General features: G+C 43.3%; 1 protein-coding gene across 1 annotated transcript in view; it reads left to right on the forward strand.

Annotated features, from left to right (window-relative positions):
* Positions 1–9547, forward strand: part of UNC93B1 (unc-93 homolog B1, TLR signaling regulator) — a 143187-nt gene extending 133640 nt beyond the window's left edge. Inside the window, exons 7-14 of the mRNA XM_040438395.1 lie at positions 2440–2601; positions 3211–3340; positions 3422–3515; positions 3605–3732; positions 3808–3990; positions 5161–5434; positions 8403–8521; positions 9120–9547. Coding sequence (XP_040294329.1) covers positions 2440–2601; positions 3211–3340; positions 3422–3515; positions 3605–3732; positions 3808–3990; positions 5161–5434; positions 8403–8521; positions 9120–9428 — 1399 coding nt within the window. The 3' untranslated portion in view covers positions 9429–9547. The remainder of the gene's footprint in view (positions 1–2439; positions 2602–3210; positions 3341–3421; positions 3516–3604; positions 3733–3807; positions 3991–5160; positions 5435–8402; positions 8522–9119) is intronic.
* Positions 9548–16225: the final 6678 nt, after the last annotated feature.

Here is a 16225-nt window from a genome sequence, read left to right on the forward strand (position 1 = left end):
TGATATATTTAACTGACATTTTTTATCGTAACAACCAACGATTTATACAGGAAAATCATGACGATTAACAAGGTTGCCCAAACTTTCGCATCCCACTGTAGTTTTGTCTTGGCATCTTTCTACTGAGCTGTGTGAGAGCTTGATTTTTGTTGTACTTTTCATTGTTGTCATTCTGAGGTACATAAGATTTTTTTAATTTCTTTTATTTCATTTTGTTGGTGGTGAATAAGTGAAAAACAGCAATTTAGTTTTTTTAAGGTATTCACTGTACGAGATAATATACATCATAATTGTGTAGTGCAAGTTATTATGGATGGGGCACTACCAAATATGTGGATGAGATTTTATTTTTGCAATTTGTGTATTTTTTTAAACGTGAATTTTTAAAAAAATTTAAAGGGTTTCTGTCATCATAAAAATCGTTATGTAGCTGGCTGACATTAGCAATGTGCTAATGTCAGCAGAACATAATTGTATGACTTATATCTCCCTACTTGCCGCCGTTTCCGCTAAATAATGACTTTCATGAGCCTCTAGGTGCTAGTGGGGCGTTGCTGCAGCACCTAGAGGCTCCATCCTCTCACCGTTTGGCACGCCCTTGTAAAGGTGATTTACATCCTTGGTCTCCTCCGTGCCCCGCAAATCCCACGCCTGCGCTGTCGATTTTAGTATTAGGCAGTAGGCGAGCGTCCTTCACTCACTGCGCCTGCGCCTAATACTAAAATGGACGGCGCAGGCACGGGATTTGCGGGGCATGGAGGAAACCGAGGATGTCAATCACCTTTACAAGGGCGTGCCAAACAGTGAGAGGACGGAGCCTCTAGGTGCTGCAGCAACGCCCCACTAGCACCTAGAGGCTCATTTGAATATTATAAATGATAAAAATCATTATTTTGCGCGAACGGCGGCAGGCAGGGAGATATAAGTCATACAGTTATGTTCTGCTGACATTAGCACATCGCTAATGTGAGCCAGCTACATAATGATTTTTCTGATGACAGAAACCCTTTAATAATACATTTTTAAAAAACTTTTTTAACCATTTAATAATCTAAAGGAGACTTTAACAGACGATCTTTTGATCACTTCTGTAACACATTGTACTGCTTATGAAGTACAGTGTATTATACTATCAGTGCTATATCAGTGCTTCTTCCCTTCAGGATGCCCTTAGTGTTGATAGTTTTGAGGTGCAAAGCAGGGTCCCCTATTTGTGACACCAACACTTTGAAGTATAGTAATAGTGCAGGAAGCAATGGAGAGGCAGTTGTGCACCAGAACACTTCTTAACTGAAGATTCTAATTCAGGCACATGAATCATAGTTTTATCATGCAATTTTATCACGTGCAATTTCATCAGATCTTACAGTTCTCACAGCTGAAATTTGATTTAACAGGCACAGTTGTCTCTCTGGAACAATTTTCCTTATACTGCACATCTCTAGCTGGCTTTCTAGCATCTAGGCATGGGGTTTAACACTCCTGTTTTTCTATGCAATGCAACCACAGGGCAGTTACCCCTAACAGCAGACACACTCTCAGCACCTTTTGTTGAAGTTGCTGTACTTCCAGTACACTACCATTAAATCCACCGCAGGGTGTTGATATTTCTCATTCAGATGGCCAATCTGCTCCTCAATTGCTTGGGCACCATAAGATTTATACTCTAGACACATAGCAATGGAGACTCAGTGGTCTTCATCAGACAGCAATTATTCAATGAACTTCTACTCTACGCTGCCTCTTTACATCTGCCATACTCCCAAAGTATATCTCCTTTTTTTTTCTCTACTTCTCCCTGCTTATTCTGCAGCTTTGCTTCTGGCGGATTCAATACCGAGTACGAATCAGCTAGGTCTGCTCCCATCAGCATCTAGACTCACACTGGACTAGACTAGACTGGCAGTAGCCTGCTCCTCTTTCAGGGGAGAGGATACAGCTGCACCTAGTGGTCGGTAGATATGGCTTGTTATCTCAAATCATCAATTACAGAAATGCACAGTAAGGGCTCATGCACACGACCGTGTGCTGGCCTGGCCCGTGCTGCGGACCGCAAAGCACGTGCACCGACCGTGGGGAAGCCGCATGTGGATCGCGGACCCATTCACTTGAATGGGATCCGCATCTGACGGTCACTTGAATGGGATCTGCATACACTACTTTTTTGCGGTGCGGAGGCACGGACAGAAGACCCATGGAAGCATTCCGTAGTGCTTCCGTGGACTTCCGATCCGTGCCTCCGTTCCGCACTGGACCGCATCTCCAGGATTGCAGACGCATTCAAGTGGCCTCAATACGGCCATGGCCATGTGCATGAGCCCTTTTGGTCTTTTCTAGACTGAAGCCAGGAGTTACACATCTAAACCTTCTTACAGTGGACACTGCACAATAGCTACATCATTTTTCAATACACCACCTAAATTTACCTTTACATTGCAGGTACTTTGGTACAAAATGGATGCTGTTCCTCTCCTCTGGGATCTATGCTTTGTTTGTCTCCACCAACTACTGGGAAAGATACTACACACTTGTCCCTTCTGCTACAGTCATTGGAGCCATGATTGTCCCCTTCTGGGCATCAATAGGCAACTACATTACCAGGTAACACTTTGATCAGTTTTATTAAAGAGGTTGTTTCACTTCAGCAAATGGCATTTATCATGTAGAGAAAGTTATTACAAGGCACTTACTAATGTATTGTGATTGTCCATATTGCCTCCTTTTGCTGGCTTGATTCATTTTTCCATCACATTATACACTGCTTGTTTCCAGGGGTTATGGCCATTGCTGCAGCACAGATAAGTCCCAGAAGAAAGCTGCTGTCCATGCCTGCATATGTGCACTCCCATGGTCCCGGCCACCAGAAAGGCCGGCACTTTCTCCTATCATGTGCAAGCACAGCCACAGCTGCAGCGAATGCAGCGGTTGTCGTAACCCTTGGAAACATGCAGTGTGTAATGCGATGGAAAATTCAATCAAGCTTTCAAAAAAGGCAATAAGTAATCACAATACATTAGTGTTTTTTATTAACTTTGTCTACATTATAAATGCCATTTGCTAAAGTGGGGCAACCCCTTTAATGGAGCAAGAAACAAACAAGCTATACATTTTTTATAGTTTATATGAGTACGTATACCCCTCACTAAAAAATATTTGGTAAATGCAGTATTAATCCCAAAATCACAAAACTTACTAGTCATTTCATTACAGGATGGCTCAAAGATATTATGAATTTGCAAATTATAAAGAGGAGAACATGCGAGAACAGCGCAAGCTGCCACGAGGAGCCAGCCACAAGTATATCATCATATTTCAGAGCATTTTCTTTTCTGTCTTCCATGTGAGTGACCACCATTACAGTCTTATTTTTATAACTTTTTCTCTGACATCCCTATAGCTCATCTCTCTCTTCTCTTCACAGCTGTGCTTTATTTTATCCCAGTTCCCAGTTTACTTCTTCCTTGGTAGATTCTTATATGGGTATAACCACACATTATGTGATGTCAAGCAGTGTGGTAAGTGATCAGCTGCCCGCCAAAGTTTTATCAGAGGTCCTGTCCTAGAGTAAGTTCAAAGTGCCATGTGTTACATGATATCATTGCAGGTGCATCCATCCCACATGGACTTCTTCCAGGGTTTAATGTGACTGTCCTACATTCTCTGCCTTCCAGTGTGAATCTTATCTATATGGAAAGTGTGCTCATGTTGGTTGCCCTGTCATCTATGCTACTGGTAAGAGAAGAGAAATGGAGTTTTAATTGGCACTTAGAAAATATGTGTTATGATTCTACTTTATCTTTTACTTAGATCTTGATCCTCTGTGGTTCAGCATATCGGCCAACTGAAGAGATTGACCTCCGAAGTATCGGCTGGGGTAACATTTTCCAGTTACCCTTCAAGCATGCCAGGGACTATCGCCTGCGCTGTTTGAGTCCTTACTTCCTTTACACTGGATTTGAGGTTCTGTTTGCCTGCACTGGGTTTGCTTTGGTGAGTGACATTGCCATTTAGAGGATCAATACTTAAGGCCCCTTTCACACGAGCGAGTATTCCGCGCGGATGCGATGCGGGAGGTGAACGCATTGCACCCGCACTGAATACCGACCCATTCATTTCTATGAGGCTGTTCACATGAGCGGTGATTTTCACGCATCACTTGTGCGTTGCGCGAAAATCGCAGCATGCTCCTCTTTGTGCGTTTTTCACGTAACGCAGGCCCCATAGAAATTAATAGGGTTGCGTGAAAATCGCAAGCATCTGCGGTTGCGGTGCGATTTTCACGCACAGTTGCTAGGAGACGATCGGGATGGAGACCCGATCATTATTATTTTCCCTTATAACATGGTTATAAGGGAAAATAATAGCATTCTGAATACAGAATGCTTAGTAAAACATCGCTGGAGGGGTTAAAAAAAATAATAATAATAATTTAACTCACCTTAGTCCACTTGATCGCGGCCCGGCATCTCCTTCTGTCTTCATCTGATCTCTGTGCAGCAACAGGACCTTTGGTGACGTCATTCCGGTCATCACATGATCCATCACATGATCTTTTACCATGGTGATGGATCATGTGATGACCGGAATGACGTCACCAAAGGTCCTGTTCCTGCACACAGCTAAGATGAAGACAGAAGAGATGCCGGGCTACGCGATCAAGTGGACTAAGGTGAGTTAAATTATTATTTATTAATTTTTTAACCCCTCCAGCGATGTTTTACTATGCATTCTGTATTCAGAATGCTATTATTTCCCCTTATAACCATGTTATAAAAATCGCGGGTGTTCCCGCAACGCACCCGCACATTTTCCCGCAACGCCCATGTGAAAGAGGCCTAACTGTTTTCCACACGGATTTTAACAACATGACTGGCCTATTAGCCATTTATGGCCCATAGCAACCAACCTGATCACTATTATGGTATATCATACTTTAAAAAAAAGAAGCTAAAATTGGATTGGTTGCTATGGGCTTGTCTGCAGTAGATTTCATAAATGAAGCCCTTTGTATCATATTTTCTTGCTCTCAGGAACTACTTATTTTTGCTGTCCTCTGTCAATTTCAAATATAGGTAGGGAAGGATGTAGATATAAAAATAGATAAAAATATAATTTATTGTACATGTATTTGTTCACTGCTTTTATCTTTTTACCAAACAGGGTTATGGGGTATGCTCAATTGGGCTGGAGAATCTTCCATATATCCTAACAGCTTATGGTCTTTCAGCCTGCGTCTTCTCTTCTTTTGCACTTTTGTTTCTTCGCCTTCCTCGACAAATCCCATTGTTAGTTGGACCATTACTCCATTCCTGTCTCCTGATTGGACTGTTTTTCTGGAGTCCAACTCCCAAGGATCAGTCACAGAGTCCTGTGCTGTATTTGGTGGCTGTCCTGTGGGGTATGGGCAGTGCTATGAACAAGACCAGTGTCAGCAGTAAGTATTGGCTTTTGGACACAAAATACACTAAAAAAAAATAACACACCAAGAAGGAGTTGTTAGAATCAAATGAAACTTCATATGTGTGAATGTAATGATGATATACTGTATGTACTGCAAGTGATTACAATATTAGAGTGAAATGTTTATTGGGGATAACTGTACAATTGAAACGAGGCGCTAGTAACCTGTTAGGCCACCTGTAGCCTGGATTTAAGATGAGATATGGTTGGCCAAGGAGGCATACAGGTTCCATATGTTATCTTGCAGCACATTTGCCCACAGATGTTGCAGCTGGTCCTGTAGATCCGGCACACTCATTGGTTGCTGAAACTGGCATCCCAGCTGGTGACATAAATGTTCGATTGGCAATAAATCTGGTGACCAGGAAGGCCAAGGAAGTGGGAATTGGCAGAGACATTCCTGGGAAACCCTTGCAGTGTATAAGCTAACATTATTCTACTGAAAATTCCCAGTTGGAAGCGCTGCCATGAGAGGATGACTGTAATATGTGATGGCTTATCAAATCATCACACTATCAGTCGGAGCAGTGTGTCTCCACAGCAAAGGCAAGATTGAACCACGAGGCCTCCATGCTTGAACCTGACCATCGTGGGATCCACAGTTTCAGTGCGTAACAGTCCAGGTTTCTTGTTCACAACACCACTGCAAACAAAGGTGATGGTAGCTGGCTGTCAAAGACAGGACATATAAGGGGTGACGTGACAATCCTAAAAACCTTGAAATTGTCTGGGCAGAGACAGGGGTGTGCAATATAGCCTATGTCTGGATAGTGAACAAGAAAACTGTAGGAGCTGCATGTGTATGCCCGCAGATCAAACAAACCTCTCTACTAGGGGTCTGTCTCGGCCATCTGGAGCCTGTTCGCCGTGTGTTTGTGTCCTTACATAACCACTGCTCCCAACACCTCCTAACATCTAGGTCAGAGCAACCTAGATAGTGGGCAAAGCCTATCCTGCTTCTCTCAGTCCAGCGATATGCCCCCTCTCAAAGGCTGTCAACTGGGCAAAATGTCATTGTTGAGGCATGTTTAGCTGTGAACAATCGCTCACCAAGAGGTACTCCACCCAAAAGCAGACTCTGATTGCCTTTTTATGAGGCAGAGGGGACGTATTCTTGTGGCAAGACCCAGTGTCTAATCAGACCACACTTGTAATCATTTACATAGTTGCATGCCGAGTTTTGCAGCAATCTGACGTTTCTATCTGGGTGTGCTATTTTTTTTTGTCAATGAGTATATTTTACATTTGTATTGTTGCTTAAATTCCATAGTTAGGATTTTCTTCCTATCTTAGACATGTTTTAAGTTATTTAGATTTATTATGAGTTCATTATTTAGAGGAGACATAGTATTAAAAGGAAATTTATCTGGCTGTATTCACAAACTGCAGCATTTAGCATGTAGATTTTGTTGCAGATTTCACCTCATCCCAATACATTCAATTAAAGGGTAACTGAGAGCAGGCTGCACCCTATTAAACAAGCCATAGTGCAGAGGGCTTAGGGTACTTTCACACTAGCGTTAGAAGAATCCGGAAGGCAGTTCCATTGCCGGATACTGCCTGCCGGATCAGGAAATCCGTATGCAAATGGATATCATTCGTTTCCGGTTCCGGATGCGGATCCGTCTGCAAATGGATTGAAATACCGGATCCGTCTCTCCAGTGTCATCCGGAAAAACGGATCCGGTATTTATTTTTTTCACATTTTTAAAAGGTCTGCGCATGTGCAGACCGGAAACCTAGATCCGTCAATTTCATGAACACTTGGTACTGGCATTAATACATTTCAATGTGTTCCGGAATTTTGGCCGGAGAAAATACCGCAGCATGCTGCGGTATTTTCTCCGGCCAAATACCGTAAAAGGGACGGAACAGAAGACATCCTGATGCATACTGAACGGATTGCTTTCCATTCAGAATGCATTAGGATAAAACGGATGTGTTTTTTCTGGTATTGAGACCCTATGACGGAACTCAATACCGGAAAACTTTAACGCTAGTGTGAAAGTAGCCTTACCCTGCTGACTAAAAACATACTTTTCTTCCCCCAATGCGTTGCTGCAAATTAGGGTTTAAGGGCGCCAAAGGCAGCCCTTGTCACTCTGTGGTCCTTAGCTGCTCAGCCCTGCTTCCCTGGACACTTTCTACTCCCCCTAGATGCCTGGCTCTATCAAGTGAACAGGAAAGTGTCCAGAGAAGAGGAATAGAGGAGGAGCTAAGGTGCACCAAGTTGGTAGGGGCCCTCTCAGAACTTAAACAAACGTGATAAGGACAAAATGAGGGCTTATTTGGGACGATCCTGCTGACAGATGCCATTAAATCAACGATAATAAGATACAGTATGCCTAATGATTTGCAACATGGCCTCCAACAGCATTATTTTTTCCACAGTTATTTTTCCCCCATTCACATTTACTGTACTTTTTATTTGTTGAATATTTTAAGTTTGGAATAACCTGTCTGATTGACCCTCAATACTCACATATACAACATTTTTGTCACTGTATAAGCCTGGAATAGACATTAATATACTGTAGATGGAGCACTTGTAATCAAAAGTGGGACAACCAGAATCTTTCAGTAATCTTTCCTTGGTCCCATAACTATACTGTATCACTGCTCGGAGGCAAGATATTAAAAAAAAAAACTTCTACTTCTTTGTAATATACATTGCTTCCACCTCCGCAATAAGTTGGTTGAGTCGGCGGTGCAATGTCACAGAATCAGAATTAATTAAACATGGAAAATTTACTTGTGCATTTATAAAGAACAGAATGATTTCTTCTATAGATAGTGCTTTCCCCTGTTGCCAATAATGTGTATACCCTTTCCGAGGTGACCCCAATGATCAAGGGTATCAGAACACTCTCCAGACTGAAGACATTTTCACATCATCTGGCTATTTATTTTTGAATTAATTAGGAATTCTTTCTTTTCTCCAGTTTTAATAGGGATGTTTTATGAGGATAAAGGACGTCAAGACTTTGTGTTCACTATCTACCACTGGCTCCAAGCACTCGCTATATTTATTGTATATCTCTGGTCTGGACTACCCATGAAGGTAAGCAAATAAAATATCTGGTTTATTTAAGGGGTTTTGGGTGGTTAAGGGTTAATAGGGCGGCTTTAATTTTCGTGGGCTTAGTTCAGATTGGCTAAAGAAGGGGTGTTATAGAGCGAGGGGCAGTCAGTCAGCATGTTTTTTCTAGCGTCCTTTCCTTGGTGCGCTACTTTTGGAAGGCTTTTGTTCTGCATGCCATAACCGGCGGGTTGGTAGCCCTTGAAAGGCCATAGGATGGTTGACACATGCCTGTTGTTGATGACAGGTACCTCTAGACTTTTATCTTGGCGAACAAATCTATTCATGTTGAATAAACGAGAGTTAAGTAATGTTTATACAAGTTACTTAATAAAAGCTATGGCTGACCTAAGCGTCGCCCCATTTTCCATTGCCCTGCTGTTATTTCAATTGAGCTGTGAGATTAGTAAGGGGAGTGGGCACTTCGGGAGTCAGGACTAATTGAGAGGGACGGTTCGTTGGAGTATGAGGGTAGTCATGCTTTCTGAAGGGACTGTTCTCCAATATATTTAATAGAGAGCAACAGGGGAAATGGCCTAATAAGTAGTGTAATTTGTATTCTGATCTCTTGCCTTTTTAGGCAAAACTGGGATTAGTACTGGCCTCTGCCTTGATATCGGTTCTCTCATACCTATGGATGGAGCATAAGATTAGCCTAAAGGTACAACCTCGAATCCCTAAGATTCCTTCCCCACGTCACAAAGTAAAAGGCTACCGTTACCTGGAAGAAGAGAATTCTGATGAGTCTGACTCTGAAGAGGAGGGAAATAACAGTGACATAGCCGGGGGCGAAATATCAGCAAGTGAAGAAGACTACAGAGAGCAGCAACTTCAGAGGAGGAGAACACACAAAAAGAGCAGCTGTTATGAGCAAGCTGTGGAGGAATAATTTAGGCCAATGTTGTCACACAGTTTATACATTGACCTTGCCATCAAATTAATGCATTCCCAATTTATTATATTCTTCTATGATGTGGCCTTTACAGTACAGGTTTCTAGAACAACTCATTTGTAATAATTTTCTCATTTTTTATTTTTTTTGGTTTATTAATATTTAGAATTTTTGACAGCGATAAAACTCCAGAGGGTAAGGGAGTGTAGGAAGGGGTTGGCATGGGACATAAAGGGGAACTACAACCTCATGGAAGCAGCCATGTAGTGGGATCATGGTAATGAAGGGCTATGTGATATGGGATTAAGGGCTATGACCTTGAGGTTCCAAGATAGGGCTGTAATAGGGCTTTTTCTCTGGTGGTAATAAGTACAGCTGCTATCAAAGCAAAGGTCTAAGGAGTTCCACTTGGTCTGGACGAGTTATTTAAATCTAGTGATGACAATTTAGAGTTCAATTCCCTCTATAAAAAAAAAAGAAGAAAAAAAAGTGAAAAATGGCTGTGTGGGGGTCATTTTTGTAATGGCCATCACATGGCTGTTTTCAGAGCTGATTAAAGTCTGTGGGCATTTTTTAATGGCCAATAAATAGCAGCCAGACAGATCTCATTGAAATCAATAGTCCCATTTTTAAGTGCATCCATCTAACTGCCATTAAAAACTACCTCATCAACTTGAACACGCAGGGACACTCGCTCTTAGAACATCATGTCTTGCTGTATGCAGTGAATAGCGAGGGTTTGGGGAGCAGTCAAGTGGATGAGGTGAGTATTTTATTTACTTATTTTAATGTCGGCGCTAGCAGGGATGTGGAGAAGGCAGGAGTATTATATACAAAGGGGCAAAACTGGGGGTCATTATATATATGTATGGGGGCACGACTGGGGCCATAATATATGTATGGGGGGACAACTGCAGGCTAATATCTATACTGGGGCACAAGCTGGGGGCCATTATAACTACAGGGGACACAAGGGGTTGCATTATTTATACTGGATGCAATATGGGGAGGGGTATAATATATCTACTGAGAGCACTGCAAAAGTTAGGGTCTTATCTTAAATTTCCAATCAAATCATCCGTTTTAATGGCTGGTTTTCATGGCTGTTAAAAATGAATGTGAAATGGCCATTAAAAATGGCCAGATGGCCAGAAAATGCATGCACAAATGTTTTAAAAATGGCCATAAAAAACTGACAGTGTGTCCATTTTTAACGGCTGTTTTTTGTTTGTTTTTTCTTGTCGTGTGAATGTAGCATTAGGGTGCATTCACACATCAGTTAAAAGTAAATCTATTAAAAATGTATAAACTGTTAGTCTTTCATGGCCATTTTGCATCCATTGTGTGCATCCATTTTTCATCCATCTATCCAATTTTAACATCCGTCTTGCATCAGTTTTGCTTCCAGTTTTAAATCCCATTAAAAATACATGAATTTCATTGGCTTTTGTTTAAAATCCTAACCCCTCTAGTGCCTCCTGAAACGGGTCAGTGAGTGTGGACCCACTGTGCCAGCTAACCTGTTTGGCCGTTATTCCGGCACGACCCTGTTATTCACCCTTTAACCCCTGTACAGGAATGTGGACTTTGCTGCAGGGGAGCAAATGGACCATTACTTCCTGGGATAATCTCAGTGTAGTTGGCAGCTGAACAGGCAAACTGTTTTTTGGAGATCCACGCAGCACACTGTAAACGTGGATAAGGTTAGACACAGGATAGGCTAATGGGCAGAGTAGTGGTGGAGGCAGACTAGGTACTTGATAGGAACATAAAGTGGGCAGACAGTCTGGGTACTCAAACAGAACTGAACTGGAAGTGCTTGAGCACAGAGGCAGGATGGGTACAGGACTGGAACACAGTTGGAACACAAGAAGGAATAATGCAGGAAAAACACAGGCAAATCACAGAAGCACTAAACTAGGAAACACCTTTGCTGGTCACCAGGTAGCCTAAAGCTCAGACACCCTCTGCCTGGGAATGGTGCCCTAAATACCCAGGGGGCCCCAGCCATTGGCTGGGGAAGGATTCAGAAGCACACGCATTGGCTCTTTAAGAGGCCGGACGCATGTTTACCCTAAGGGGACAGATGCTGGAGCACTAGGCAGGAGCATACAGGCCGCAAATTGCAGAGGATGGTGGCAACCATAGTGAGTCACCTGCAGGAAACAGTAGAGCAGCGTCGGGCATGCACTATCGGTATAACACCCTCAGTATGCATTAAGTCCCCCCACAGTGCCCTCAGTATATATAATGCCCCCATAGCGCCCTGAGCATAAATATTGCCCCTCTGTAGTGCCCTCAGTAGTTATAATAGCCCCAATGGTGACCCCAGAATCTATAATAGTACCCATTTGCGCCCCCAGTAGAAATAATGGCCCCCAATGGTGCCCCAAGTATATATATTGGCGCCCAAACAGTGCCCCCTGTAGATATAATTGCCCCTATTGTGTCTGCTGTAGAAATAAGGCCCCTGATGTGTCCTTTGTAGATATAATGCCTCCATTGTGCCCCCCATGCCCCCACAACCCCCCGGTAGTGTTAACAAATGGGGGAAAAAATACTCACCTCACTACAGGCACAGCTGAAAACATTCGGTCATCACTGGAGGGTGTGGGGGATTACCAAAGTTGTGACATCACATGATCATCCTGGGAACGTCAGGTCCTTGTGTCTCCAGTACGGTGTAGGTGTTTCCAGCCATGCCTGTGGTGAGGGGAGTATAGATAGATTTTTTTTTACACAGTGTACCGATTTTAAATGGTCATTAAAAGGGTGCATTTCTGTCTAGACAGCCATTAAAAATGTTCCCATCGATTTCAGTGGGGTCCATCCGTCCTATTTTTTGGACAGCCGCTCTTCACTGGCCTTTAACAAAATGGCCATGTGAATTGCCCATAGACTGCAATAGTTCTGAAAATAGTTTGATGGCTGTTTTTAACTGCTGTGTGAATGCACTCTAAGGCTGGTTTCACACGGGCGTTGCGGAAAAAGATGTGGGTGCGTTGCGGGAACATTTCCGCACGAGTGCAAAAATTGTAATGCGTTTTGCGCGCGCGTGAGAAAAATCGGCATGTTTGGTACCCAGACCCAAACTTCTTCACAGAAGTTCGGGTTTGGGTTAGGTGTTATGTAGATTGTATTATTTTCCCTTATAACATGGTCATAAGGGAAAATAATAGCATTCTTAATACAGAATGCATAGTACAATAGGGCTGGAGGGGTTAAAAAAATAATAATAATAATTTAACTCACCTTAATCCACTTGTTCGCGCAGCCCGGTTTCTCTTCATCTTTGAGGAATAGGACCTTTGATGACGTCACTGCGCTCATCACATGGTCCATCGCATTATCTTTTACCATGGTGATGGATCATGTGACGGACCATGTGATGAGCGTAGTGACGTCACCACAGGTCCTTTTCCTGTGCAGAGCAAATATGAAGACAGAAGAGAAGCCGGGCTGCCCGAACAAGTGGATTAAGGTGAGTCAAATTATTATTATTTTTTTTTTTTAACCCCTCCAGCCCTATTGTACTATGCATTCTGTACTAAGAATGCTATTATTTTCCCTTATAACCATGTTATAAGGGAAAATAATAATGATCGGGTCTCCATCCCGATCATCTACTAGCAACCGTGCGTGAAAATCGCACCGCATCCGAACTTGCTTGCGGATGCTTGCGATTTTCACGCAGCCCCAATAACTTCTATGGGGCCTGCGTTGCGTGGAAAACGCACAATATAGAGCATGCTGCGATTTTCACGCAACGCACAAGTGATGCGTGAAAATCACAGCTCATGTGCACAGCCCCGGATTCAGTGCGGGTGCAATGCGTTCACCTCACGCATTTCACCCATGCGAAAATCTTGCCCATGTGAAAGGGGCCTAAGGCTTACCAATCAGACAAAGAAGCACTCCCACAAAACTTTTTGTTCTCTGGCCAGATAGAAAGGTACATGATATAAATTCTGATCATTCTTTTTTACTGGTAGCTGTATTTCTGACTTAACCATTCCCTTCTTGTCCTCAGTTGTGTCATGTGACCAACAGTCTGGCCCTCCAATTGACAGGATGTCAATTCCTATGAGCGTAACATCTAAGCTGTAAGAGTACAACCACATGGTCAGGTTTTCTGACTCAGCTTTGGAAGCCAAAACCAGGAGTAAAAAAAAAAAGACTGACCATGTGGCTGTACCCTAATAGGAATGGAATAGATGCTGTGTTAGTTGGGTAGTCATATTGTTGTTGATTACATGGCACAGCTGAGGACCAGAAGGGAGTGTATAAGAATACTTTCACTACAATTTACCTCATGTATCTTTTCAATGGGCTACTTAATACAATTTTTTTGTGGAGGGCTGCTTTAAGAAAATTTTAGTTTACCGATATTACCAGAGTGCACACAGATTCATGTGGGTTATATGGGATCACAGAGTGAACTAAAAAAGGGGTAGTACATACATTATCAAAAATACAAAAAATGACGAAGATAAAGCAAGTCAGCAGTAATCTACGGCATACATATTAGGACATCGTCAGACATCATCCACAACTCCATCCTCCGTCAGGCAAAACTCCCTCCTAGCTCAGACTTTAGACAAAACTCCGTCCTCCCTCATCCAAAACTCCATCAGACCTCAGACAAAACTCCGTCCTCCCTCATCCAAAACTCCGTCCTCCCTCAGACATCAGCCAAAACTCCATCAGACCTCAGACATCAGCCAAAACTCCGTCGTCCCTCATCCAAAACTCCGTCGTCCCTCATCCAAAACTCTGTCGTCCCTCAGCCAAAACTCCGTCGTCCCTCAGCCAAAACTCTGTCGTCCCTCAGCCAAAACTCTGTCGTCCCTCATCCAAAACTCTGTCGTCCCTCATCCAAAACTCCGTCGTCCCTCAGCCAAAACTCCGTCGTCCCTCATCCAAAACTCCGTCGTCCCTCAGCCAAAACTCCGTCGTCCCTCAGCCAAAACTCCGTCGTCCCTCAGCCAAAACTCTGTCGTCCCTCAGCCAAAACTCTGTCGTTCCTCAGCCAAAACTCCGTCAGACATCAGCCAAAACTCCGTCAGACATCAGCCAAACCTCCGTCAGACATCAGCCAAACCTCCGTCAGACATCAGCCAAACCTCCGTCAGACATCAGCCAAACCTCCGTCAGACATCAGCCAAAACTCCGTCAGACATCAGCCAAAACTCCGTCAGACATCAGCCAAAACTCCGTCAGACATCAGCCAAAACTCCGTCAGACATCAGCCAAAACTCCGTCAGACATCAGCCAAAACTCCGTCAGACATCAGCCAAAACTCCGTCCTCCCCAACTCAAAATATGCCCTACTACACACACTCTTCACCTGACAGAGCTGCTAGCTGCTGGAGAGACAAAAGACCTATGATGATGTCATGACCATGTGACGAGTCACGTGTGTGGGAGCGGTCAGATGTGCACAGCAGCTGGTAGAGTGGACAGAACTGTAGCCATCAAATAGAGCTCTGTACTAGAGATGTGTGTGTAACCTGCATATAGCAGTGTTGTGTACTGTGTAGCAGAGCTGTATGTGTAACCTGCATGTAGCAGAGCGGTGTACTGTGTAGCAGAGCTGTATGTGTAACCTGCATGTAGCAGAGCTGTGTACTGTGTAGAAGAGCTGTATGTGTAACCTGCATGTAGCAGTGCTGTGTAGCAGTGCTGTATGTGTAACTTGCATGTAGCAGAGCTGTGTACTGTGTAGCAGAGCTGTATGTGTAACCTGCATGTAGCAGAGCTGTGTACTGTGTAGCAGAGCTGTATGTATAACCTGCATGTAGCAGTGCTGTGTACTGTGTAGCAGAGCTGTATGTGTAACCTGCATGTAGCAGAGCTGTATGTGTAACCTGCATGTAGCAGTGCTGTTTACTGTGTAGCAGAGCTGTATGTGTAACCTGCATGTAGCAGTGCTGTTTACTGTGTAGCAGAGCTGTATGTGTAACCTGCATGTAGCAGAGCTGTATGTGTAACCTGCATGTAGCAGAGCTGAATGTGTAACCTGCATGTAGCAGTGCTGTGTACTGTGTAGCAGAGCTGTATGTGTAACCTGCATGTAGCAGAGCTGTATGTGTAACCTGCATGTAGCAGTGCTGGGTACTGTGTAGCAGATCTGTATGTATGTGTACCCTGCATGTAGCAGAGCTGTGTACTGTGTAGTAGAGCTGTATTTGTAACCTGCATGTAGCAGAGCTGTGTACTGTGTAGCAGAGCTGTATGTGTAACCTGCATGTAGCAGAGCTGTGTACTGTGTAGCAGAGCTGTATGTGTATAACCTGCATGTAGCGGAGCTGTGTACTGTGTATATAGAGCAGTGTGTCTAACCGCATGTAGCAGGGCTGTGTACTGTGTTACAGAGATGTGTGTGTAACCTGGGAACTATAAAAAAGTGCAAAAAAAAAACCATAAAAATTCAGATCACCCCTTCCTTTTCCCAAAATGAAAATAAAAGAACTAAAAAAATACACATCATGGGTTTCGCAATGTGTAAAAACACCCATTGTCTAAAAATATATTCCCCATAAGGCAAACAGCAAAACAGAAAAAAAAAGAGTCCAAATGTCCGATTCGCCGTTTTTGGTCGCTTCATTTGCTACAAAAATTTAAATAAAAAGTGATCAAAAAGTCTTAAATACCCCAGAATGGTATCAGTGAAAAGTTCAGATTGCCCCGCAAAAAATGAGCCCCCACCCAGCTCCGTACACATAATGACAAAGGTATCGCCGGATTCGATCTGACCTGTAGAATAAAAGTAACCAGTCAGTTTTATCGCACAT

Source organism: Bufo bufo, chromosome 6 (genome assembly GCF_905171765.1).
Source record: "Bufo bufo chromosome 6, aBufBuf1.1, whole genome shotgun sequence".
NCBI lineage: Eukaryota > Metazoa > Chordata > Amphibia > Anura > Bufonidae > Bufo > Bufo bufo.